This window comes from Salmo salar, chromosome 06 (assembly GCF_965601325.2).
Source record: "Salmo salar chromosome 06, fSalSal1, whole genome shotgun sequence".
NCBI classification, from domain to species: domain Eukaryota; kingdom Metazoa; phylum Chordata; class Actinopteri; order Salmoniformes; family Salmonidae; genus Salmo; species Salmo salar.
Window position 1 is genome coordinate 26,975,770 of NC_138296.1, and position 27,157 is coordinate 27,002,926.

The 27,157-nt window shown below is 43.1% G+C and overlaps 2 protein-coding genes across 2 annotated transcripts in view; one reads left to right on the forward strand and one right to left on the reverse strand.

Moving 5' to 3' along the window:
* Nucleotides 1–9,309: 9,309 nt before the first annotated feature.
* On the forward strand, nt 9,310–14,507 carry cacng5b (calcium voltage-gated channel auxiliary subunit gamma 5b). The gene is made up of 5 exons (XM_014203079.3): nt 9,310–10,057; nt 10,707–10,793; nt 11,980–12,120; nt 12,394–12,539; nt 13,012–14,507. The coding sequence occupies exons 1-5, from the start codon at nt 9,862–9,864 to the stop codon at nt 13,270–13,272; spliced, it is 831 nt and encodes a 276-aa protein (XP_014058554.2). The 5' UTR covers nt 9,310–9,861; the 3' UTR covers nt 13,273–14,507.
* A 939-nt stretch (nt 14,508–15,446) lies between these two features.
* Nucleotides 15,447–27,157, reverse strand: part of LOC106606720 (cytohesin-3) — a 52,394-nt gene continuing 40,683 nt past the window's right edge. The window contains exons 9-13 of the mRNA XM_082976401.1: nt 26,628–26,739; nt 21,349–21,425; nt 20,865–20,936; nt 20,315–20,469; nt 15,447–18,713 (exon numbers count right to left, since the gene is read on the reverse strand). Of these exons, the coding sequence (XP_082832527.1) occupies nt 18,641–18,713; nt 20,315–20,469; nt 20,865–20,936; nt 21,349–21,425; nt 26,628–26,739 (489 nt within the window). The 3' untranslated portion in view covers nt 15,447–18,640. The remainder of the gene's footprint in view (nt 18,714–20,314; nt 20,470–20,864; nt 20,937–21,348; nt 21,426–26,627; nt 26,740–27,157) is intronic.

A 27,157-nucleotide genomic window follows, 5' to 3' on the forward strand; every position in this document is an offset into this window, starting at 1 on the left:
CAACCCAACAGACCCCACTCCCTCCTAACAACCCCCCTGTCAGCTCCCCTGATAGCTACCTTGGAAACCCCCACACATCCACTGTGGACACACAACGCCAGAGATTGTGCTCCTCATTCACTCAAATGGCAAATACATTTAAGAGGATAAACTTTTTCCCAAAGTGGCTAAACGCTGATGCCCAAACACTAGGCATGCCCTGGAGATGTTGTCAGAGGACAGACTAGGGTCCCCCAGCCACATCATAATTCACACGGACATAAATGACCTGAGGGCCCAGCAGTGAAGGGCGGCCACAGCACTCAAGGGAGTGATTGAAAAAGCTTCTTCCACTTTCTCCAACGCACAAGTGGTTCCACCCTGCTACCACAAAAATACTTACACCCTGCCACCATACAGCGGGTGAATGCAAGCATTAAGCAAGACTGTGCCTCAAAACCTAATGTCTACCTGGCCCACCACTCCAACCTGGACTTGAACAGCCTTTACGACCAGGTCCACCTCTACAAGGCAGCAGTCCCAACCCTCATCCATAGCCTCAGCACCTTACACAGGAGCAACAGAACAACGGACACCCCGCCCAGACCTGCAAGACCCGCTCCTGAAGGACCTGCACCGAGAGAAACCATACCAAGAGGACCTACACCCAGACCACAGCATCACCAGCCACACCCCAACCAGTTAAGACCACCCCAAGCAAACCCTGGCCACACCCTATATAGGCATCCCATATCAGACCTATGCCCCTTCTGCCCACCCCATGCCCCCCGCCCCTGCGGCAAGGACGTCAACATGACAGCAGGACATATGCCCAGGCCGTGAGCAGAGCAACAGGCCCAACCCCCACTATTACACCCGCCCAAGCCCCATCCTGGGACCTAAGAAGTATGTATCAGATGCTCAACATGCTCTATTCACACCTGCTGTGATGGTCCGGGCCTGAACCACACAAAAACAACACTAGACGCTATGTATCACAAAGCTTTTAATATCTCATCCTGGATTATACAAGGTCTGAGGTCATCTGCCTTTGGCCTAAAGAGCAGGAACCCAGACTTCATCAAAGAAATTGGAAATAAAGACATTGTCATCCTACAAGAAACATGGTATAAAGGAGACGGACCCACTGGTTGCTGTCTAGGTTACAGAGAGCTGGTAGTCCCATCCACCAAACTACCAAGTGTGAAACAGGGAAGAGACTCGGGGGCATGCTAATTTGGTATAGAGCAGACCTAAATTAGTCAAAACAGGCTAGAAATGAATGAGGAAATGATATCTACAGAGAAAAATATCCTTGTATGCTACCTATATCCCGCCAATAGAATCCCCATACTTTAACGATGACAGCTTCTCCATCCTAGAGGGGGAGATCAACCATTTCCAGGCCCAGGGACATTTCCAGGCCCATGGACACTAGTCTGTGGCGACCTAAATGCCAGAACTGGACAAGAACCTGACACCCTCAGAACACAGGGCGACAAACACCTATCTGGAGGTGACAGCATTCCCTCCCCCATATGCCCCCCTAGACACAACTACGACAACATAACCAAATCACAACTCCTGCAGCTCTGTTGGACACTGGGTATGTAGGCTTTGAGGGGACTACTACGGTAGGTACAACTATAGCTCATCTCTTGGCGGTAGTACTGTAGACTACTTTATCACTGACCTCAACCCAGAGTCTCTTAGAGCATTCAGAGTCAGTCCACTGACACCTCTTTCAGATCAGAGCTATGCTCAATCATGAGGCATCAAAGCCAAAGGAACTGAATAATATTAAGAAATGCTATACATTTTTTACATTTTAGTCATTTAGCAGACACTCTTATCCAGAGCGACTTACAGTAGTGAATGCATACATTTCATTTCATACATTTTATCCATTTTTTTTTTCTGTGCTGGCCCCCCGTGGGAATCGAACCCACAACCCTGGCGTAGCAAACACCATGCTCTACCAACTGAGCTACAGGGAAGATGGAAGGAAGGTAGTGTGGTAATCTGTCAAAAAAAACTATTAGGCAACAACAAATTCAATTCCTTCTAGACAATTTCCTGGACAAAATGTTTCACTGTAATATTGAAGGTGTTAACTTGGCAGTAGAAAACCTAAAACAACAACACAAGTTATCTATTCAAAATGGAGATGTATGTGTAACATCCGTCGTTCAAGGTAGATGTTGAGTTCATCATCTTTTATTTTAAAGGTGAACCAGCAAAAAAAACAATAAACACAACGAACGAAAAGCTTCGTAATGCAAAATACATGCAACCAAACAAAGACAAGATCCCACAACTGACTGTGGGAAAAAGGGCTGCCTAAGTATGATTCCCAATCAGACACAACGATAGACAGCTGCCTCTGATTGGAAACCATACTAGGCCAATCAAAGGAAAAACCAACATAGAATTACAACACATAGAATGCCCACCCTATGTCACACCCTGACCTAACCAAAACGTCTCTCTCAGGTCAGGATCGTGACAGTATGGATAAACCACGTCTCCAATATTTTTGGCTCTATAACAAAGAACAAAGAACAAACAGCAAAAACATATATACATGATCAAATACAAATCTCAGAATCAACTATTAAAGACTACCAGAACCCTCTGGATTCTCCAATTACATTGAATGAACTACAGGACAAAATACAAACCCTCCAACCCAAAAAGGCATGTGGGGTTGATGGTATCCTAAATGAAATGATAAAATATACAGACCACAAATTCAAATTGGCTATACTTAAACTCTTTAACATCATCCTCAGCTCTGGCATATTCCCCAATATTTGGAACCAAGGACTGATCATCCCAATCCACAAAAGTGGAGACACATTTGACCCCAATAACTACCATGGGATATGCATCAACAGCAACCTTGAGAAAATCCTCTGCATTATCATTAACAGCAGACTCATACATTTCCTCAGTGAAAACAATATACTGAGCAAATGTCAAATTGGCTTTTTACCAAATTACCGTACATCAGACCACGTATTCACCCTGCACACCCTAATTGAGAAACAAACAAACCAAAACAAAGGCAAAGTCTTCTCGTTGTTTTTTTGACAGATTATGGCTCTGATGTTTAGGCATTATAAAATCCATGTACACAAACAACAAGTGTGCGGTTAAAATAGGTAAAAAATACACATTTCTTTCCACAGGGATTGAGGTTAAGCCCCACCCTCTTCAACATCAACAAATTGGCGAGGGCACTAGAACAGACTGCAGCACACGGCCTCACCCTACTAGAATCTGAAGTCAAATGTCTACTGTTTGCTGATGATCTGGTGCTTCTGTCCCCAGCCAAGGAGGGCTTACAACAGCACCTAGATCTTCTGCACAAATTATGTCAGACCTGGGCCCTGACAGTAAATCTCAATAAGACAAAAATAATGGTGCTCCAAAAAAGGTCCAGTTGCCAGGACCACGAATACAAATTTCATCTAGACACGATGCATACCTCAGCCTAAACATCAGCGCCACAGGTAACTTCCACAAAGCGGTGAACTATCTGAGAGACAAGGCATGAAGGGCCTTCTATGCCATCAAAAGGAACATAAAATTGGACATACCAATTAGGATCTGGCTAAAAATACTTGAATCAGTTATAGAACCCATTGCCCTTAATGGTTCTGAGGCCTGAGGTCCGCTTACCAACCTAGAATTCACAAAATGGGACAAACACCTAATTTAAGCCTAGGCGTCCCGCTAGCGGGACAACTTCCGGTGAAACTGGAGGGCACGCAATTCAAATAAGTTATAAAAATTATGGATATTAAACATTTAGGTACATATAAGTGTCTTATATCGTTTGAAAGCTTAAATTCTTGTTAATCTAACTGCACTGTCTGATTTACAGTAGCTATTACAGCGAAAACATGCCATGCGATTGTTTGAGGACGGCGCCCCACATCAAAATATTTTTCCACTGGCACAGGTTTCATAAATTCACAAATAGCGATTAAATATTCACTTACTTTTTGAAAATCTTCCTCTGATTTGTCATCCAAAGGGTCCAAGCTATAACATGTAGTGTCAATTTGTTAGATAAAATCATTTTTTATATCCCAAAAAGTCTGTTCAGTTGGCGCCATCGATTTCAGTAATCCACTCGATCAACATGCAGAGAAAGGAATCCAAAAATCTATCCCTAAACTTTGTTTCAACAAGTCAAAATACATTTCTATTTACTCCTCAGATACGCTAAAATGTAATCAAACTAGAATATTTCTTACAGAAAGAAGTATGTTCAATAGGAAACCGATTTTAGCAGTTATGTCCTGTCTTCATGGCGTGCGCAAACATGAATTTCCAAGACTGTGTCCTTCTACTAAGAATGTTATTTCTTATTCATTTTTGAAGTTACAAGCTTGAACACAGACTGCTGACACCCTGTGAAAGCCATTGGAATTGAATCCTGGGAGATAATTATCAGTATACCTTTATTTAACTCGGCAAGTCAGTTAAGAACAAATTCTTATTTTCAATGATGGCCTAGGAACAGTGGGTTAACTGCCTTATTCAGGGGCAGAACGACAGATTTTTACCTTGTCAGCTCAGGGATTCAATCTTGCAACCTTTCAGTTACAAGTCCAATGGTCTAACCACTAGGCTACCTGCCGCCCCGCTACCTGTATGCCCTTATACTTGCCATTGTAAGAGGATGGTCTCTCAAAACAACAAATTTCCAATTGGTCTTTCTTTGGATTTTCTCCTACCATATCTATTGTGTTATATTCTCCTACATTATTTTAACATTACACAAACTTCAAAGTGTTTTCTTTCCAATGGTACCACTTTTAGGCATATCCTGGCTTTACGGGCCTGAGCAACAGGCAGTTTACTTTGGGCACGTCATTCAGGCGGAAATTGAGAAAAAAAAGGGGCCTATCCCTAAGAAGTTATAGAACCCATTGCCCTTTATGGTTCTGAGGCCTGAGGTCCGCTTACCAACCTAGAGTTCACAAAATGGGACAAACAACTAATTGAGACTCTGCATGCAGAATTCTCCATAAATATCCTCTGTGTACAATGTGAAACACCAAATAATGCACGCAGAGCAGAATTTACCCGATACCCGCTAATTATCAAAATCCATAAAAGAGGCGTTAAATTTCTCCAAACCCCTAAGGGGAAGCAATTCCCTAACCTTCCATAACAAAGATATCACCTACAGAGAAATGAACCTGGAGAAGAGCCCCCTAATCAAGCTGGTTCTGAAGCTCTGTTCACAAACACAAACAGAGCCCCAGGACAGCAACACAACTAGATCCAACCAAATCATTGGAAAAGTAAAAGATGATTACTTGACACATTGGAAAGAATTTATAAAAAACAGGAACAAACTAGAATGCTATTTGGCCCTAAACAGAGAGTACACAGTGGCAGAATACCTGACCACTGTGACTGACCTAAAATTAAGGAAAGATTTGACTTTGTACAGACTCAGTGAGAATAGCCTTGCTATTGAGAAAGGCCGCCGAATGCAGACCTGACTCTCAAGAGAAGACAGGCTATGTGCACACTGCCCACTAAATGAGGTAGAAACTGAGCTACACTTCCTAACCTCCTACCAAATGTATGACCATATTAGAGACACATATTTCCCTCAGATTACATAGACCCACAAAGAATTTGAAAACAAATACAATTTTGATAAACTCCCATATCTACTGGGTGAAATACCACAGTGTGCAATCACAGCAGCAAGATGTGTGACCTGTTGCCACAAGAAAAGGGCAACCAGTGAAGAACAAACACCATTGTAAATACAACCCATATTTATGTTGATTTATTTTCCCTCTTGTACTTTAACTATTTGCACATCATTACAACACTGTATATAGCCATAATATGACATTTCAAATGTCTTTATTCTTTTGGAACTTTTGAGAGTGTAATGTTTACTAATAATTTGTATTGTTTATTTCACTTTTGTTTATTACCTACTTCACTTGCTTTGGCAATGTTAACATATGTTTCCCATGTCAATAAAGCCCCATGAATTGAAATTAAATTGAGACAGAGCGAGACTAAGAGAGAGAGACTAAGAGAGAGAGAGAGACTAAGAGAGAGAGAGACTAAGAGAGAGAGAGACTAAGAGAGAGAGAGACTAAGAGAGAGAGAGACTAAGAGAGAGAGACTAAGAGAGAGAGAGACTAAGAGAGAGAGAGACTAAGAGAGAGAGACTAAGAGAGAGAGACTAAGAGAGAGAGAGAGAGAGACTAAGAGAGAGAGACTAAGAGAGAGAGAGAGAGAGAGAGACTAAGAGAGAGAGACTAAGAGAGAGAGACTAAGAGAGAGAGACTAAGAGAGAGAGAGAGAGAGACTAAGAGAGAGAGACTAAGAGAGAGAGACTAAGAGAGAGAGAGAGAGAGAGAGACTAAGAGAGAGAGAGACTAAGAGAGAGAGAGACTAAGAGAGAGAGACTAAGAGAGAGAGAGACTAAGAGAGAGAGAGACTAAGAGAGAGAGACTAAGAGAGAGAGACTAAGAGAGAGAGACTAAGAGAGAGAGACTAAGAGAGAGAGAGACTAAGAGAGAGAGACTAAGAGAGAGAGACTAAGAGACTAAGAGAGAGAGAGACTAAGAGAGAGAGACTAAGAGAGAGAGAGAGACTAAGAGAGAGAGAGACTAAGAGAGAGAGAGACTAAGAGAGAGAGAGAGAGAGACTAAGAGAGAGAGACTAAGAGAGAGAGACTAAGAGAGAGAGAGAGAGAGAGAGACTAAGAGAGAGAGACTAAGAGAGAGAGACTAAGAGACTAAGAGAGAGAGAGACTAAGAGAGAGAGACTAAGAGAGAGAGAGAGACTAAGAGAGAGAGACTAAGAGAGAGAGAGAGACTAAGAGAGAGAGAGACTAAGAGAGAGAGAGACTAAGAGAGAGAGAGAGAGAGAGACTAAGAGAGAGAGAGACTAAGAGAGAGAGACTAAGAGAGAGAGAGACTGAGGGAGAGAGAGAGACTAAGAGAGAGAGAGACTAAGAGAGAGAGACTAAGAGAGAGAGAGACTAAGAGAGAGAGAGACTAAGAGAGAGAGACTAAGAGAGAGAGAGACTAAGAGAGAGAGAGAGACTAAGAGAGAGAGAGACTGAGGGACATCCCATGACCTTGAAGTATTTACATTGTATATAACTGACAGTAATATATCGTGGAAACATCATCATGTTCATGTTGTTGTTTATTTATTAGCCTTTCTTTCTTTGTCTTTTTATAATCTTCTTTTTATATAATTAAATGTAGCGACCTGAAGATTCCACAATACAACAGCAGTAGTGTTGTACATGTAGAAATTATTATTATATATTATTATTATTATTATTACTACTGAAATGAACTGGATTTCATTATCCTCATTGCATTGTACTGTATTTACTGAAATGTTGTACCACTATACTGCTTTGGCAATATCTACAAATTGTATTTCATGCCAATAAAGCGATCTGAATTTGAATTTGACAGAGACAGAGAGAGAGAGAGAGAGAGAGAGAGACAGAGAGATAGAGACTGAAAGAGAGAGACTGAGAGTTAGAGTGAGATAAAGAGACAGAGAGAGAGACTTACAGAGAGAGAGAGACCGAGCGAGAGACTGAGAGACTGAGATAGAGAGAGATACTGAAAGAGAGAGAGACTGCGAGAGAGAGTGAGATAAAGAGACAGAGAGAGAGACTTACAGAGACTGAGAGACTGAGATAGAGAGAGATACTGAAAGAGAGAGAGACTGCGAGAGAGAGATCCAACCAAATTATGAGAAAACAAAAAGGAAATGACTTGACACATCGGAAAGAATTAACAAAAAAACTGAGCAAACTAGAATTCTATTTGGCCACAATGGCAGAATACCTGACCACTGTGACTGACCCAAAATTAAGGAACGCTTTGACTATGTACAGACTCAGTGAGCATAGCCTTGCTATTGAGAGAAGCCGCCGTAGGCAGACATGGCTCTCAAGAGAAGACAGGCTATATGCCCACTGCCCACACAATGAGGTGATAACTGAGCTACACTTCCTAACCACCTACCAAATGTATGACCATATTAGAGACATGTATTTCCCACAGATTATACAGACCACAAAGAATTTGAAAACAAATACAATTTTGATAAACTCCCATATCTATTGGGTGAAATATCAGTGTGTCATCACAGCAAAAAGATGTGTGACCTGTTGCCACAAGAAAAGAGCAACCAGTGAATAACAAACACCATTGGTAATACAACCCATATTTATGTTTATTTATTATCCATTTTGTACTTTAACTATTTGCACATCATTATAACACTGTACATAGCCATAATATGACATTTGAAATGTGTCTATTCCTTTGAATTTTTTTATTGATTATTTCGCTTTTGTTTATTATCTTTTTCACTTTGGGAGAGAGCAAGAGAGGGGCGCAGTGGTCTAAGACAGTGGATCTCAGTACAAGTAGGCGTCACTGCAGTACTTGTTTCAAATCCAGGCTGTGTCACATCCGGCTGTGGTTAGGAGTCCCATAGGGTGGTGCACAACCCAGTCATTGTCCTGGGTAGGCCGTCATTGTAAATAAGAATTTGTTCTTAACTGACTTGCCTAGTTAAAAAAAGGTTACGTTTAAAAAAAATTGAGACAGAGGGAGTACCTGTTCTGAAAGAATATGAATCACAGAGATCATCTGCTTTCATATTTTTCATTTATCCCTCTCTATTTTGTCACTTTGTCCAATTTTTATTCCAAAATCTCCTCAATTACCACCTTTCTCTCTCTCTCACACACACTCACACACACACCAATCCTGTAAGCATGTCCTCCTTCAGCGCTTGATGTTCCTCCAACACTCTAACGCCTGCCAGCACGCCCACACCTCCCACACAGTCATTTATATCCCCTCTCAAGTCCAGGGGAATTCACCACAATGAGCCTACAGCTGTGTTTTAAATCAGGACATTAAGTCTATTCACTGAGAAACATCTTCAGTCTACCTTTGAAATGTCTATTCAAACACCTCATAGCACCCAGCCACGCATTCTCCCACTGTTTCTTTCTTGTGTGGCTGTAAGGTGTTGCTCTTCATGCTTTATCAGTAATTGGCCTGTAGATTCATCCACGTGTCCTCACAGCCACAGAGCAGAGAGAGAGAGAGAACTGAAAGGATAGTATTAGAACATCAGCACAGGGTCGGGCGGCTGTGTTTGTGTCATGCTGCTGTCAGCGAGCTAGCTCTCTCTCTTTCTCTCTTTCTCTCTTTCTCTCCAGAGTGAATAGAAGTTCCGTTACGCCTGCAGCCGCCCATCTTCTTTTCATGGCAGCTGAACGCCATCTCCTCTGTCTGTCTGTCTGTCTGTCTGTCTGTCTGTCTGTCTGTCTGTCTGTCTGTCTGTCTGTCTGTCTGTCTGTCTGTCTGTCTGTCTGTCTGTCTGTCTGTCTGTCTGTCTGTCTGTCTGTCTGTCTGTCTGTCTGTCTGTCTGTCTGTCTGTCTGTCTGTCTGTCTGTCTGTCTGTCTGTCTCTCTGTCTCTCTGTCTCTCTGTCTCTGTCTCTGTCTCTGTCTCTGTCTCTCTCTCTCTCTGTCTGAGTGACACAGGGCAGTATGACATGTATCTCTGTCTGAGAGATCTAGCAGCATTGTGCCGTTATACATCATCTACCAATCGTACAGAAGAGCATGCCAGTCAATTGTGTGTCTGTTCCTTTTATGGTCCTTTGCACCCTAAGTGTGTTCACTACCAGTAGGTCTCTCTGCTTGTGCCACCAACTACATCCGTGTCACCCCAATAACAGTAACAACCCTCTACTTCTCCCCACAGATCTGACCTCTCACCTCTAACCTCTGACCCAGTGCCCCCTGCTGGTGCGGACCACCTCTGATCCTACCGTGATGAGCGTGTGCGGCAGGAAGGCTCTGGCATTGCTGAGCAGCGTTTTTGCGGTCAGCGGGCTGGGGCTTCTGGGAGTTGCGGTCTCTACAGACTACTGGCTGTACCTGGAGGAGGGGGTCATCCTGCCCCTGAACCAGACCACTGACATCAGGACCTCCCTGCACTCTGGACTCTGGAGAGTCTGCTTCCTGGCAGGTCACTACCATCTCCAGCTGATCCTGGATCAGACCAATTGAGACCAATTCTAGGTGTACACCCTTAGAAAAAAAGGTTACAAAAGTGTTATTTGGCTGTCCCCATAGGAGAGCCCTTTTTGGTTCCAGGTGGAACTATTTTGGGTTCCATGTAGAACCCTCTGTGGAAAGAGATCTACATGGAACTCAAAAGGGTTTTACCTGGAACCAAAAAGGGTTTCTCAAAGGGTTCTTCTATGGGGACAGTCGAAGAACACTTTTAGGTATCTAGATAGCACCTTTTTTTCTAAGAGTGTAACTATTAGAGAGATGAAATCAGATCTGACCCTGTGTCAGTGGTAAGGGACATGTTTGTTCTTCTTTCTCACTGTCTGGTTGTTTTGGGGAATGAGAGGGAGAATGTTGCATTTCCTCATTTGCCGTGAAAGGTGACAGAGCAAGAGCGGTGTTTGTCAGACCCGAAAGTCGGTCTTCTCACAAAATCGTCTGTAGCGTCCGAATGGTTCGGCCTACAGTGGTTCGGCCTACAGTTTAGCCTAACTATTATGACCCCTCTATGGAAAGTCTCTCCCTGTCAAAATAAAGGTTAAATAATAACCTCTACAATCTCTTTATAGGCTCTCTATAATCCCTCTCTTCTTCTCTTCCAGGTGAAGAGGCAGGTCGCTGTTTCACCATAGAGTACATCATGCCCATGAACCTACAGCTGACCTCTGAGTCCACAGTCAGTGTACTTAGTAAGTTATGTTTCTCTAATTTTCCTTCTCTCTGTCTCTGTCTCGCTCTCTCTCTCTCTCAATCTTTATTGGGTGGTTGCCTCTGTTGCCAAAGCAATGTATACATAATTGAACAATATGCTTGAGCAACAATAATAATATATATCAACTTTTGGGCCAGTTGCTCTAAAGGGTCACTGCCTCTCTTCTCGATGTACAGCGTTTGATTGAATAGACCCTGTCTGTGTGTTAGTAGATGAAGCACTCTGTGGTTCAGAGTGAGTGGGTGGTTGTAATACTGCCAATGCATTCAGGACAAATAAGGACAAGTGACACAATGTATCAACATATGGCACCCTCTTGTGGTTACTTAGCTGAACAGTGTTTCTACCTGAATAGCTGAAGCGGTGAGAGGGAGCAGTGTACCATTAAGAAGCTGTATGTGCATTGGAAGAACTATTACTGAGGTGTTCTGAGTTCCTGTTCGATGAATGGAATGAAAATATCAGTCATGGCTTGTAACCAGCGTTCTAAACTGAAGAAATGGAAGAACAGACTGAATGCGAGAGATAATATATTCACTCTTGGGTGGCAAGAGACTTGAGTAAAATGGTGCTTCTTCATCATCAGTATATAAGCTTTCACATCACCAATTAAGGCTCAAATGCTTAAACGTAATAACAGTTTTATTGAAATTTGTTTTCCTCCTAGCGTGTCTGAATGACGACCTCTTTACTATTCAAGTCTCTTTCCAATTGCCCCGAGTCCAGTCTGCCCATACAGAATAAAATGAGTCATCAGAACTCCCACCGTCTCTGGGTCTCCACCCTGCTGACTCCTCTCTGCTTCAGAATACTTATTAGGTAATAACTCTGAGGAGTCACACTGAGGGGACTTTGACTCATTAGGTTTTGGTTGATGCCTGTTGAAAGCTCTCTGGTAGACAGGAAGATTGTTTGGACCCTCTATGTTCAGAGTTTGAGATGAAAGTAGAGTATAAGTGTTTGTAGATGAAAGTAGAGTATAAGAGTTTGTAGATGAAAGTAGAGTATAAGAGTTTGTAGATGAAAGTAGAGTATAAGAGTTTGAATATGAAAGTAGAGTATAAGAGTTTGTAGATGAGCATAGCTATATGTGTCTGTGAAATTCTGTTTCTGTCTCTCTCTCTCTCTCTCTCTCTCTCTCTCTCTCTCTCTCTCTCTCTCAGAGATGATTCGTTCAGCCACTCCGTTTCCTCTGGTCAGTCTGTTCTTCATGTTCATCGGCTTTGTGCTCAACAACATCGGACACGTCCGACCTCATCGCACCATCCTGGCCTTTGTCTCCGGAATCTTCTTCATCCTCTCAGGTACTCTTCTAATCTTCCATCTCTTCCTCCTCACCTCCTTCTCTTTCTCCTCTTCTTCCCTACTTCTCCTCCTCCTTGTTTTCTGCTGTCTCTGCTTCAGCTACAGAATGTGACGGTGTCTATCTCGCTTTAACACGATCACTATCTGTCTTCTCTGTCTGTTTCTTTCTCTGACTGATGTTCAGGCTTTGAAGGTTTGTTTAATCTCTCTTTTGCCTCCCCCCTCTCTCTTTCTGTTATCTCCCCCTCCTCTTCCCTCTCTTTCTCTGTCAGGTCTGGCTCTGGTGGTAGGTCTCGTGCTGTATATATCCAGTATTAATGACGAGATGTTGAACCGGACTAAGAGCAGTGAGTCCTACTTCAGCTACCGGTACGGCTGGTCCTTCGCCTTCGCTGCCATCTCCTTTCTGCTCACTGAGGTACTTCAAAATTCAAAAGTCACTCGCACATCTGAGCTATCTTTGTTGCAGGTGCATGGTGACAGTTGAATAAGATGAGAAAAAATAAGAAACATGCACTCACTGAGGTACAACATTTGTTGTAGAAAGAATCTACATTGTATGATAGTTCACTACCAAAGAATATGTTTTTTTATTGTCACATACACTGGATTGGTGAGGTGAAATACTACAGCCATAGTAGTAGAGCAGCCCTGGAGCAAATTAGAGTTAAGTGCCTTGCATTTCACCTTGTAGGCTCGGGTATTCGAACCAGCAACCTTACGGTTACGGCCCAACACTCTAACCACACCACAGACCTGTCGTCTGCTGGTGTGGTACCCTCTCTTCTGGGTCTTCTGGGTCTTCTGGCTCTCTATACTACAGAGTGCAGTGTCCTCTAACCTTTATCATCTCCTGTCTGTCTGTCTCTCTCTGTCTCTCTCCCCTCCAGAGTGCGGGCGTCATGTCCGTCTACCTGTTCATGAAGCGCTACACAGCCGAGGAAATGTACCAGCGCCACCACCCTGGCTTCTACCGGCCGCGCCTCAGTAACTGCTCTGACCACTCCGGTCAGTTCTTACACCCGGAGACCTGGGCACGCGGACGCAGCCCCTCGGACATCTCCAGCGAAACCTCGCTCCAGATGAGCGCCAGCTACCCGGCCCTGCTCAAGTGCCCCGACTACGACCAGGTCTCCTCCTCACCCTGCTGAAGGGGTCATCAGGTCAGGGCAGGTCGCCGAGGGTCAAGGGTGAGAAGTCATAGGTGATGTTGCTTTTAGATACTGATCTAAGGTCAGCTTTCTTTTGTCTTTTTTAAGTTATCTGGAATCTGTGGAGGGTTGCTGGAAAGTTGCTGGGTGTGGCTAGAACCTCCCTCCTGGTTAGTTTACTGGGAGATCAGTCCCAGTAGATATACAGGGAAGCCTCTGTCTCTTTATTTTGTTGTTGTTCATTCCCATTGTGATGCTGTGTCCTGCACCTTGTTTGAAAACCTCTACCAGCCATGATTGCTGCTGAGGCAACAGTTGATGCCGCTGTGCCACATCTTACCTACAGATGGCAGCAAAGTGCAGAGTTCTTTCAGGAGTATTCACTTCTCACGTATTTTCTATTATATCAGGATACTGCCACTGCTTAGTTAACTTGACGAGGACCAAAATAACATTTACACAAATGTTTGAACGGGAACGATACATGTCACTATGTTAAAGCGGCAATCAGCAGTTGAAACACTAACATTGCGAACTCCCCACCCGTTTCAGTAAAAAGCTGAGGGATGGGGCTGGAGAAATGTAACTATTCTCAAATTCATAGACAGAGCTATGGATGCAAGGACTGGCCATCCATGATATCTAAATTATAGTTACTATGTTTTGAAGGTATATAGTGTTTGTTTACAAACATTGGAGTGAAACAAGCTTTTATTTTGGTTTCTGATGGTTACGACAGTTGAACTAAGCACATGAGGCATTTGTAATATTATAACATCATATTCTTAAGAGGTCCAAAAATGGATGAAGCAACTGCATATTCCACCTTTAAATGTGTATGTGTAATATGTTAAATTGTGTAGTTTGCTTCATGTTGGAGTTTTTAAATGGACGTGTCCCTGCTGGCTCACGGATCTGCCAACATTACGTTTTCATGTTATGGAATCTCCCCCCAAACAAAGCTTTGTTTATGTATCATGTAAAAATGAATTATTTGAAAAGTAATTGGTATTTATTCGTAGACAGATTTTTTTACACATGCATATGTTTAACTGTTGTACATTGTATGAATATAGCGAACCATTGTAAAACAAGTCAAATATGTAGTTGCTGCTTAAAATGTTTAATTCTGAGTGTCAGCTTCATGCCTTCGGCATAGCAACTGTTGCATACAAACTGTACTGTACAATATCTGGAGAATATCTAAATGTGGGAAATAAATAGACTTTGCGAAATCTTTTTAATGACATTGCCTGTGGATGGAATGGAATTTCATTCATTAACTCCAGTTTGAAGATATTGATGTTCTGAGAACTAACGCAGCAGGAGAATTAATGAAGGTTAGGAAAAGGGTTAGTTAGAGCTAAAATGCTAGTTGTCAACAACTGCTATCCCCAACGTGACAACTAGATGGCGCTGTAATGGTAGCCACAACCTATAAACCATCAGTCTGGACAAACCATCTGTATCATAACACTGATTAATGGATTGGATTTAAATTTTGCTTCCATATATTGTAATGTCACATCAATACACTGGGAGTCAGTGTTTCATCACTTACGCTATGAAGCAGACAGAATCCCTTCAGGTCAGAAGGGTATAGAATCAGGACTTAAACACCCATCTGCCCACTATGTTACCGAAGAACTCGGTCCCCCTCTTTCAAATCATTTATTTGCACACCTTATCTAGACACTGCGTATCTATTTATTGGCCAATTAAGGGGGGAACTCATGTTACTCTGACCTTATCTATGTCTGTTTGCTGATCAATAAAGGGTTTCACATAGACTTTAACCGTCAGTAAAGGGTTTCTCGCTCTGTAGACTTTCCCACCACTCCATATTGACCATCTGTCTCTAAACTCATACGAATGTTCATAGACATGGTTTGGATGTCAGTTGGTTGGTTACTGTTCAGGACGTGTTTTTCCAGTTACATTTTCTTTTCCACTGCTTTTCCACCATGTAAAAAACAGGCAAATATTGTATCTAAAGACTAGTTAAATAATTACTACCCATCACAGTTGGTACTTAGATTAACATAAATTAACTTAATTACCTATGACCCATAATAAAATATACATTTCAGCATATTATCTACTTCTAAACTGGATGATTAATTGCATATGCAAATATGTAGGTCAAGCTCAATAAATAATAAATAAATACGTCGTACAACGGATGTAGTCTTTATGTATACTTTGTGTAGCTTTCCACGTAATGTACAATGTGACCAATAGCTTTTACAGAGATATAAAAGTTCATTTAGCTATAGCCCCACACAAGGAGCAGTAGTAGGTAATATTCTGCCCTGAGATCAGGGGTCATATCTTACAAACACATAGAAAAACTCTACTGGATTCAACTTTATCAGTCAGCATTATAGTTCGGACATCATCACTTTCATCATCATCAATATTACTACCACCCATATCCTATTCATCCTCAACATCTGCCTTATCATCATCACCATCATCAATATTACTACCACCCATATCCTATTCATCCTCAACATCTTCCTTATCATCATCCCCATCATCAGTATTACTACCACCCATATCCTATTCATCCTCAACATCTGCCTTATCATCATCATCATCAATATTACTACCACCCATATCCTATTCATCCTCAACATCTGCCTTATCATCACCATCATCAATATTACTACCACCCATATCCTATTCATCCTCAACATCTTCCTTATCATCATCACCATCATCAGTATTACTACCACCCATATCCTATTCATCCACATCATCACCCCCATCGCCATCATTATCATCCTCATACCTGCTGGAAATTGACTTTTCCTGACATCACGTTATATAGTATTTGTTTCTGATCATGTTTTTGACTTGTGTACAGAAGACCCCAAACTGACCTGATGCAAAGTACAGCCAGTAGGTGTAACATGTTTCAGAGTATTCATACAACAACAAAAAGGAGACCCATAAAACCTAGACATTATTTACATATACATAACTTAAGTCTTTAGTTTTAACGCTTACGGACAGAATGGAACCATTTGACAAAGAAAATAAATACAAACAAGATAGTAGATTATATTTTGTAAGGGGAACACAAAAAGCAAGCAAGGATCTTAGGTTACAAATGAAAAGCATACGGGTCACATCAACGCATCGCCCTTCACTGACGCTGTTGGCATAGGTTTGGACCTCGAGACACTGAAAGAAAAGCTTAAAATGACTGGTACCCTATTGGGCTGTTTCACAAACCCATATTCAAGACTACAACACATTTTCAAAGTTTGTTCAATTGCATTGCAGACACTCCATCAATGGAGTAACTCCAATAGTAGGCTAAATATAGGTTCATGTAACCACCCTTATAATTCACAACCAAAGTAAAAAAGTATGCACATTTTAATATTCTGTGGTCCACACAATGTATGGAATCAGTCCAGCTGACTCAAGACTGTAATGTTGTAGTTTTTCTAGGTTTTGTCATCCTAATTTCAGCACTAACCTAGCTTTGTATTCTGAGGTTGCAGCAGAACTGCTGCAATGGCACCTGGGAAAAAGAGTTGAGCACCATAGTGGGATGATTACATGGTTCATGTTTAGGGCCAGGAGTGTAAGGCCCAGATTTGTTCCTAGTCAGGTCACATGTTCATGTACAGTTAGTGCAGCCCTGGAACTTTCTCTCCTTCCCTCCCTATCTGACACACTCACTCCATCTCTCACATTCGCTCTCCTCTTTCTGCCATGTCTCTCCATCCACCTGAACATTCACAAGAGGAACTCTGATTTTCTACCATCTTCATAAATGATCACACACAAACGTTTCTGTATAATGGATGTCAGAGATGACATTAAGATAGTCGTTAAATGTCTGCTCTTGGCTTGCACACTGCTGTGTTTACATACATACATGCATAGATACTGTGTAGATACACACACAAGTTAGCACACCCACTTCTAAATGCACTTTATGGTATATCTACAAACAGACATACATGCATGTGTATGTGAAAAATTGCAGTTTTGCTTTTGAAGTCGTCCAAAACGCAGAAGACACCTAGAAAGCAGGGGTTGGAACCAGTTCTGGGAACAGAACCGAAAAATAAAGACATTTTTGAGGAACAGAAACAGAACCGTGTACAAAAGTGATCTCTAGTGTTGCGGAATATAACTGTTTTTTTTTTTCAAATCTTGAGAACCAGGTAATAATGTTCTTTTGAGTTCCAAAATTAAATTAAAATAAATTCTAGTATATAATATTCTGTAATTCGGTGAAGTTATAAGGCTAGTAATACCCTACACACATTCTAATTCAAGTCCTGTCATGATGTTTAGCGCTTCAAGCCAAGTCCCCTCCATGTCCACCCCTCTCTCTCTCTCTCACTCTTGCCCCACCATGAAATGTCAGTCGCATCTCACACCTGCACTTATGTGACCAATTACAAATGTAAACAACAATCTAACCCGTTCCATAGCAAGCTGCTCTATCGGCACTAATTGGTGGAGTAAATACATTTGCTAAATGTAAAAACGCATGTTGATTTCACAGGTTTAACATTTCATGAAAAGGAACTATATGAGCTGTTACTTTTTGGGGGTTAGAACTGGTTCAGAACTTTATTTTCTGGTCAGAACACTGGAACGGAATGAAAAAATAGGGTTTCTGCTCGGAATGGAACGATTGGGAAATAATTTCTGTTCCAACCCCTGCTAGAAACACATAGAAGTAATCAGAACGAATGTGGGGAACACAGGAGGGCAGTGCGGGGGAGTAAAGAGACGAGAGAGAGAGACAGAGACAGAAAGAGAGAATGTGTGTTAATACATGTTAATACATCCCACTGGCTTCCCTTGGTACTCTGTAGTGTGGCTGAACCACACTGGTCCTATAGAGGGATGTCTCCCTGTGTTGGTCCATATATTGGTCCTCTGCTTTAGTCCTGGGACGTCATGTCCCTGTAACTCCAGCCCCTGGTACTGCAGCCAGGGCTGGGGAAGTGTCCAGAATGGGGAGGGAGGTTGTCTTCAAGACCGAAGCCTGTCCTCGTTGTCTTCAAGACCGGGTGCGAGTTCTATCAGGGTCTGAAGGGTCAGATGGCTATCTTTGGTTAGCCATCCATCTCTCTAGTGACAAGTTGGGTTCTGGGGGTCCAGGGGGAGAGGGATAGTAGGGAGGGAACTTCATGAGTGGAGTCTGTCCGTGGGAGTGGTGGGAGGGATGAGTGAGGGGGGAGGGAGAGAGGGGGAGTATGGAAGGGGTGTTTAACTTCATGAGTAAGATCTGTCTGGGGAAGAGGATTGGTGGGCTGAGGAAAGGGGGTTTGGGGTGTCCCAGTTTGGGATGTCCTGGGATGAGGGGTGTCCCAGGAAGGAATGTCCCTCCTCATTTCTTGTTGGCAATCCGTCTTTTCCTGGTGGCCAACATATCGTAGAAGGGATCCCTGCTGATGCTCGCCCTGGAACAGCCAATCAAAACAAATAAATAATAATACGCCAGGGGGAAACTTGAGCATTTTTTATATGGAAATGCGGCCACATTTCTACAAACCCCTGCCTTAACTAACTAGATCAAAAAGATACAAGTTTGTTCGGTGACCTAGTTTTGTTTCCATGGTTTCTGAAGAAAACCTACCCACCCCCTTTTTTCTTATTTTCCTCAGCACTCCGGTTCCATCTCTTTCAGAGATACTGTCGTTCCCTGATTCCCTGTTCTAGAACCCTTCCAAGTGTTCTCATTCTAGCATACTCTCTCCTCTCTGCAGTTTTCCAGGTTTATAGGTTGGAGTGCAGGGCAAACAATAGTGCTCTAAATTATCGACCCTCCAGCTCTCTTTTTCTGGGAGAGAAGGCACTTGGTACAAAGCGAAGTGAGTCACAGAGCCATTCTGGCTCCGGCACAGAGCTCAGTTTCAGTTTCACGGGTGTAAAATCCTGTTAGCACCAGCACAAAGCCAAAACCAGCTTAACCCCCCACTGCGGATTCTCTCCCTCTTACTCCCTTTACATTGTCCCCCATATACGACTATGTCTCTGAGCTATGACAACAATTCCTCTCCTTGTTTTAGCTTTTGGTTATTTACCGCAACCTAATTTCAGAAAAACAAAAGAAGAAACCCCGGGGCGCCTTTCTTTCTGCAAATAAATTAAACAGAGAATGAAATAGGATGAAGTTTATCCATTAAAAGACATTGCGACACATTGAAATGGATATGAATGTGATACCAAATATTGACTTATTACAATGGTGCAACAGTATAGCAAATATATTGAGTTAGCCTACATAACATTTATTTGATACAGTTATATAAGAGCTTCATAGCACAGTTCAGAATTTTCCAAACTCACACAGATGGTCCCCTAAAAGTAGTCTAAACTGTTTGTTTAAAAACTGTCCTAAATCGCGATTAAAGATAAGAGGATAAGGAGCAAGACTATACGACCATCCCTATTTTACTGAGGAAATGTTATTGACATAAAAGCCTTTTATCTTGGCTAAATCCTTATTGACTCCCTCTGGAGAAGATAACACACACACACACACACTGCATGGTAATGGTTAGCCTCTGTGGCAACAGAGGGGAAGCGCTGGGGCTTTAGCCCAGTTTGAGCCTCCTTTCCTGGCCAGGCTAGCTGGGCTCGCTCCCCATCTCCTGGGGTGCTTTAAGCGGTAACTAATCCATCCCGTATTTCCCCTGGGGGAGCTAACTAGCATTGTAGCCTAGATAGTGAATGTGTTGGGAAGTGGTTTTGGGAAGCTAACTAGCCATGCAGCCTAGATAGTGAATGTGGTGGGGAGTGGAGGGAAGCTAACTAGCATTGTAGCCTAAATAGTGAATGTGAGTAGTGCCAGGAAGCTAACTAGCATTGCAGCCTAGATTGTGAATGTGTTGGGGAGTGGAGGGAAGCTAATTATCATTGTAGCCTAGATAGTGAATGTGGTGGGGAGTGCCGGGATGCTAACTAGCATTATAGCCTAGATAGTGAATCTGGTGGGGAGTGGAGGGAAGCTAACTAGCATTGTAGCCTAGATAGTGAATGTGGTGGTCAGGAATCTTACTTGATGGACTTGATCCACTCCTCTTTCTCCTCAGTCGTGGGCGCCGATATCCTGTACACCGTGTGGTTGCCCTCGACGACCCGGCCGTCTGCCTCCGTCTTACACGCCTTGATCACCGAACCCTTGTGGTTGGGGTTGTAGAGCTCGAAGCAGTTCTGGGGGAGGGAGGGTGGGGGTAGTGGTGTAAGGGTGGTCCAACATTTTAGGAAACCCTAGAGTCTTTCCCCAGCAATCTGTTCTCATGGGTGAGGAGATGGTTGAGTTGAGTGGGTACTAGCATTGTAGCATAATCCCAACAAAGTGGAGGTGAAAGGGTGTTTGTATTGCCCAACAATTAGAGAGACCCTATCCTCAACTAGGTTACATGTTCCAGGTCAAATACATGACTAGAAATATGGAAGACTATGTTGACTTTTGACCCCTGGTTATATCATGAGTTGGGCTTCTTGTGGGAACCTTGTGGATGAGGTTGACTACCAGTAACACCTAATATAATAGTGACATAATAAGGTTTCAGAAGGGATGTGATGCAGTATCATGAAGCACTCACTGGTTTCCTGGGTTCCTCCACCTCTCTGATACTGAGGTTCTCTAAGGGGATGATCCCACGAGGCTCCTTATCCTGGAGGAGAGAGAGGGAGAGAGAGACAGAGAGAGATAGAGAGAGAACAAGACATGATCTGTGACATTGTTTCATAGACTGGAAAACAACCTTCATTCCCCTGTGCTCTGCTCTCTCTAATATAACTAATGATGTTAGTGTCTGGCAGGCAGGCAGTCTGGAGGACAGAGAGATAATGATATGATCCTCTAGGATAATACAAGGGTAGAGGACAGACTGCTGATAAAGCAACTATCTCTGGATAGAGAGGCAAATGCTTTGATAAAGATGCTGTGATAAAAAGCTTCCAGTTATACTACCACATATAAACGCGTGTACAAACACACAGGCAAAAAGCGTACTTGCCTACAATACTGCGGTCGCACACACGCATGCACACACACACACATTCACACACACCACACATACTTACTGTTGTGTACTCAAAGTAGTACAGGCAGTTGTCTGTCAGGATGAACCACCTTCTCTTCCAGGTCTTCACTCTTCCCCCTGAGACAGGAAATAGGAAGAGGAAACAGGAAGTGATGACACAATGGAATTAGTGACAGACTGACAGCCTCCACCATACTCCTCACAGTAGGAACAACAGGAGGAAGGCACTCCAACAAGACCAGAGCTGGAAAGTAGGCAAAGTAATGGCCGCCTTGACCACAATAACATGACAGCTCTACTGTTATAAATCAGCCAAGATAAATAAATAAAGTTGCTGAGAGATTTGTCTCAAACAACAGAAGGAAATCTATATACTGTACGTAAAGCATGTATACCAATGGCACAGGAGAAATAGAAGATGAGTGAGAAAGCGAGAGAAAGAGAGACAGAGAGTGAGAAAAGAGAGACAGAAAGAGGAGAGAAGAGAGAGAGAGAGAGAGACCTTACACTTCCTCTAAAACACCCCATCCTCCTCCTGTGGACCTAAGACACTGAAAGATCAAAGCCAATGAACTCTGCTGTTGGTAGTTGGCACCACTGATTGAGAGGTGATGCAATTCCATCACAGGATTTGTTCAGCAATGTGATTGGTTACACCATCTCTTCCAGTTACTGCATAGAGAATATTCAATGATTACTCACACAACTCCTGAATTATTGCTAACTTTGCGCACTCATTATTTAAAGGCAATGGAATAAAATGCTATTGGATCTCCAGAAGAAGGAATGTACACACCACACTTGATATGAACCTAACTTGGCATCTAAAGCACCCTTGGAGGAATACACACACACACACACACACACACACACACACACACACACACACACACACACAAACAAATGTGTAAGCACAAATGCAAATACACACCAAACCCCCAAGCAAAGATTGTTACGTTTTGTAGCATGAGTATACCAAAGCTGAGGGGTATAGAGGGGAGGCAACACACAGTTGAAATAGTTTTTATCAGTGTTCCCCCTCAGGCAACTACAGCCCAATACAGTGCAGCGTTCAGCTGAAATGAAACACACAGAGATGCAAGGCAGGGATGCTGAGAAGACTTCCCTGTTGGAAGACAGCCCCCCCCCCCCCCACACACACACACACACACACACACACACACACACACACACACACACACACACACACACACACACACACACACACACACACACACACACACACTTAGCCCTCAGCACTGGTATTCACATAAAACCATACTAAATACAGCTGGCTGTTTGTTTATGAGTGGAGCAGGCATTCAAGACATTTAAATGTATGTTTTTCTTTCCACACAGTCACATTTCAGCGCTATGCCGATTATCTGTGTATTAGTTGGGTAAACTGGGCTACCATGTTGTACATGCCACACAAAAAGCGTAGAAATAGACAGATATAACAAGAGAGAAGTAAGCCCTGATCCAATGTTATACTTTTGAGTTACAAATCAAATCAAAGTTTATTTGTCACGTGTGCCGAATACAACAGGTGTAGAACTTACAGTGAAATGCTTACTTACAGGCTCTAACCAATAGTGCCAAAAAAGGTATTAGGTGAACAATAGGTAAGTAAAGAAATAAAAACAACAGTAAAAAATAACAGTCGCAAGGATATATACAGTAGCGAGGCTATATACAGGCTATATACAACACCATGCTCTACCAACTGAGCCACACCGGACTATGCATATATGACTATGCGGATATAGTGATATATAGTGATATATGATGAACAGAGAGTAGCAGTAGCGTAAAAGAGGGGTTGGGGGGGGGGGGGCACACAATGCAAATAGTCCAGGTAGCCATTTGATTACCTGTTCAGGAGTCTTAGGGCTTGGGGGTAAAAACTGTTGAGAAGCCTTTTGGTCCTAGACTTGGCGCTCCGGTACTGCTTGCCATGCGGTAGCAGAGAGAACAGTCTATGACTGGGGTGGCTGGGGTCTTTGACAATTTTTAGGGCCTTCCTCTGACACCGCCTGGTGTAAAGGTCCTGGATGGCAGGCAGCTTAGCCCCAGTGATGTACTGGGCCATACACACTACCCTCTGTAGTGCCTTGCGGTCGGAGGCCGAGCAATTGCCGTACCAGGCAGTTATGTAACCAGTCAGGATGCTCTAGATGGTGCAGCTGTAGAACCTTTTGAGGATCTCAGGACCCATGCCAAATCTTTTTAGTTTCCTGAGGGGGAATATGCTTTGTCATGCCCTCTTCACGACTGTCTTGGTGTTTAGACCATTCTAGTTTGTTGGCGATGTGGACACCAAGGAACTTGAAGCTCTCAACCTGCTCCACTACAGCCCCGTCGATGAGAATGGGGGCGTGCTCGGTCCTCCTTTTCCTGTAGTCCACAATCATCTCCTTAGTCTTGGTTACGTTGAGGGATAGGTTGTTATTCTGGCACCACACACGGCCAGGTCTCTGACCTCCTCCCTATAGGCTGTCTCGTCGTTGATCAGGCCTACCACTGTTGTGTCATCTGCAAACTTAATGATGGTGTTGGAGTCGTGTTTGGCCATGCAGTCGTGGGTGAACAGGGAGTACAGGAGGGGACTGAGTGTAACCGATGTGAAATGGCTAGCTAGTTAGCGGGGTGCGCGCTAATAGCGTTTCAATCGGTGACGTCACTAGCTCTGAGACCTTGAAATAGTTGTTCCCCTTGCTCTGCAAGGGCTGCGGCTTTTGTAGAGCGATGGGTAACGATGCTTTGAGGGTGGCTGTTGTTGATGTGTGCAGAGGGTCCCTGGTTCGAGCCCAGGTAGGGTGAGGAGAGGGATGGAAGCTATACTGTTACATGAGCACGCACCCCTGAGGGGCTCCTGTGTTGAGGATCAGCGTGGCAGATGTGTTGCTACCTACCCTTACCACCTGGGGGCGGCCCATCAGGAAGTCCAGGATCCAGTTGCAGAGGGAGGTGTTTAGTCCCAGGATCCTTAGCTTAGTGATGAGCTTTGAGGGTACTGTGGTGTTGAACGCTGAGCTCTAGTCAATGAACAGCATTCTCACATAGGTGTTCTTTTTGTCCAGGTGGGAAAGGGCAGTGTGGAGTGCAATAGAGATTGCATCATCTGTGGATCTGTTTGGGCGGTATGCAAATTGGAGTGGGGTTTCTGGGATAATGGTGTTGATGTGAGCCATGACCAGCCTTTCACAAAGTGATGGTTAGCTTTTGCATCTCCTTTCTATCCATTCTATTTCTACAATTGATCGTTATTAATCCACAGCTGAGAATATCTGGAATGATCCTGTTTTCCGTTTGTTGTTTTTCTTGCCCTCCAGGTGAGACATGTCATAGGATGTGGTGTGGCAGGCTGACTGTGCATCCTGTGGTTTCCTGGGTGTGTGTGACTGGGATTTGTCCTAACAACGTTCTTGTGGGAGAGCTTTGTCCCAACATTCCTACAGGGCTCATCACTGACCATCCCTTAGAACAGTAGTGTCCATGGAAAAACACGTTTGTAACGCACACTAAGTACTACCAGAGAGTTTTTAACACCATCTTTGGTCTTATTCATTTAATTGAATCTCTCATTTCCTTTCTGTCTTTTAGTCGATAAATCCATGCTAAAAAGTCATTCATCATATACATGCTGTTTTCATATTTTTCTGGGGAGTTTTGCCTGGCGTATTTACATGAGGTAAAATGCTTAAAATCCTTTCTCTTAATTTCCACAGTGTACAGAGTGATCCTCTCTAAAAGAGACTAATTTGTTCATAGCCTTCAGGGTTTATTTGTACTGGGCCAAATGAGAATTATTACAGAGAAAACTCCAGTTGTAAATTGCCTGGGCAGAGAGAGCACTATAATATAATAATTCACAGGTCTTAAGGCACACTGGGACTATTTGCATACATATATACTGGGTTTGATGAGACTGCAGAGACGTTACATAGAGCCAGTGGAATGTGCAGCATGTCTGAGCCAGGGGGGGGGTGTGTGTGTGTGTGTGTGTGTGTGTGTGGTGTGTGTGTGTGTGTGAGACAAGGCTTGGCCCACCTGCACTGAGTTGGCCTTTAACCCTAACAAGTCATAATAAGGCAGTTGGATTTCAACGTTACAACGGCTGTTGAAACAGGGAACTGTCCAAAACACTCCATGTCAGGGACTGGAGGACGCAATAAAAACAGGAAATGAAAAGTGGGTTGAGATGGAGGTAATAGGAGAAGGGAATGAAAAGAGAGACAGAGGGATGGAGGTTAGGGACAGAGAGGTGAGAGGTCAGAGAGAATAAGCACAACAGAAAATAATGTCTATGTAACCATACAGCCGGCCAACCAGAAAACCCCAAATACATTTCTAAAGATATCACACCAAGATAATGTTGGGGAGGAGGAAGGGGAGACAAGGCATGTCAATCAAAAACCCATGTAAACAAATAAAACATAACAAAACATGGGAGAGAAACAATAGAGAAAAATGTGATAGGAGGGTTAAAATGTAAACTGCACTACTATATTTAGGAAGGAGAGAGCTCTGTATAATATAAACAAATAAAATGATTGTCTTTGAGTGTTGCTATGACACCCGTCAGTTCCACAGCCCCCGGTTATTTTGTGATCAATGCATTGTGGGAGAGCTGATGATGACCACTCCCTCAATTAATGCTGCAACCATGGTAACAGGTTAATACTGTAACCATGGTAACAGGTCAGCTCGACTGTGTGTAGAGAGACATTGCTACCTGTCTCTGGGTCATACAGTGTAATGTTACTAACAGTTGTGACCTCAAATGCACCTTATCATGGTGATTTACCATGGTGATTCTTTCAACTTCAACATTAACATACAATCATTTACATAAAATCCTGCTCGAATATCCTTTAAACTGGCCAAAGATTGTGAAATATTTATTCCTGAATCTTCAACATCGTGAAAACCTTGAATCTGGAGGTTTAAAATAGACGACACTACAGATAACAGCCCACTGTGTGAGAACCCTGAACACTGAACCTTGTTCATATTGTACCTACAAGACGTGAGTCATGCAGCAAAACACATTGCTTGAGAGACTGCAACATTACAGTCTACAGCAACATCTGTATCTTAGCTGCAAGGGTCAGCCAGTGAAACAATGTACTGGTTCATAGCAAGAGAATGGTGTAAGAGGAACCAAAAACAATGCATAGCAATAGCATAGCACTTAGAATGCATCTCCAATACATTGCTTCATTATAAGTAGTATGCTAGTGGAGACATTGGAACAGAGAGGTGGGTGTGATGCAGGCATTCTTAGTAAGGGACTACATTCTCATCTCTACTAACCCAGTTTGAGCAGCCATCCCTCTCTGTCTGGGTTGAAGAACGTGTGAGTCAGGTCGTTCCCATCATCCTCTGGGATCTTAAAGGGTTCACTCTTAATGCTCTCATAGAGATTCTGGAGAGGAGAGAGAGAGAAGGATGAGGAGGGAGTGATGGAGAGAGAGGGATGAGGAGGGAGCGATGGAGAGAAGGAGAGAGAGGGATGAGGAGGGAGCGTGGAGAGAGAGAGAGGGAGAGAGAGAAAGAGAGAGAGAGAGAGAGAGAGAGAGAGAGAGAGAGAGAGAGAGAGAGAGAGAGAGAGAGAAAGAGAGAGAGAGAGAGTAATGGGGGAAAAGGCGGTGGAAAGCATTAGTGTTCAGCTCATAACACTTGAACAGCCACTTCCTGCATCTTCTAACAGCCATCCCAGTCCATAACTAAATCAGGTGCATAAAACATGACGGAACAAGATTCTATGAAGGAGTTGTTAGAAAAGGAAAGTGTTGGAGGGTGTGCTCATTCGTAGGGGCTGAGCTGGGTGTTAAATACTGGGA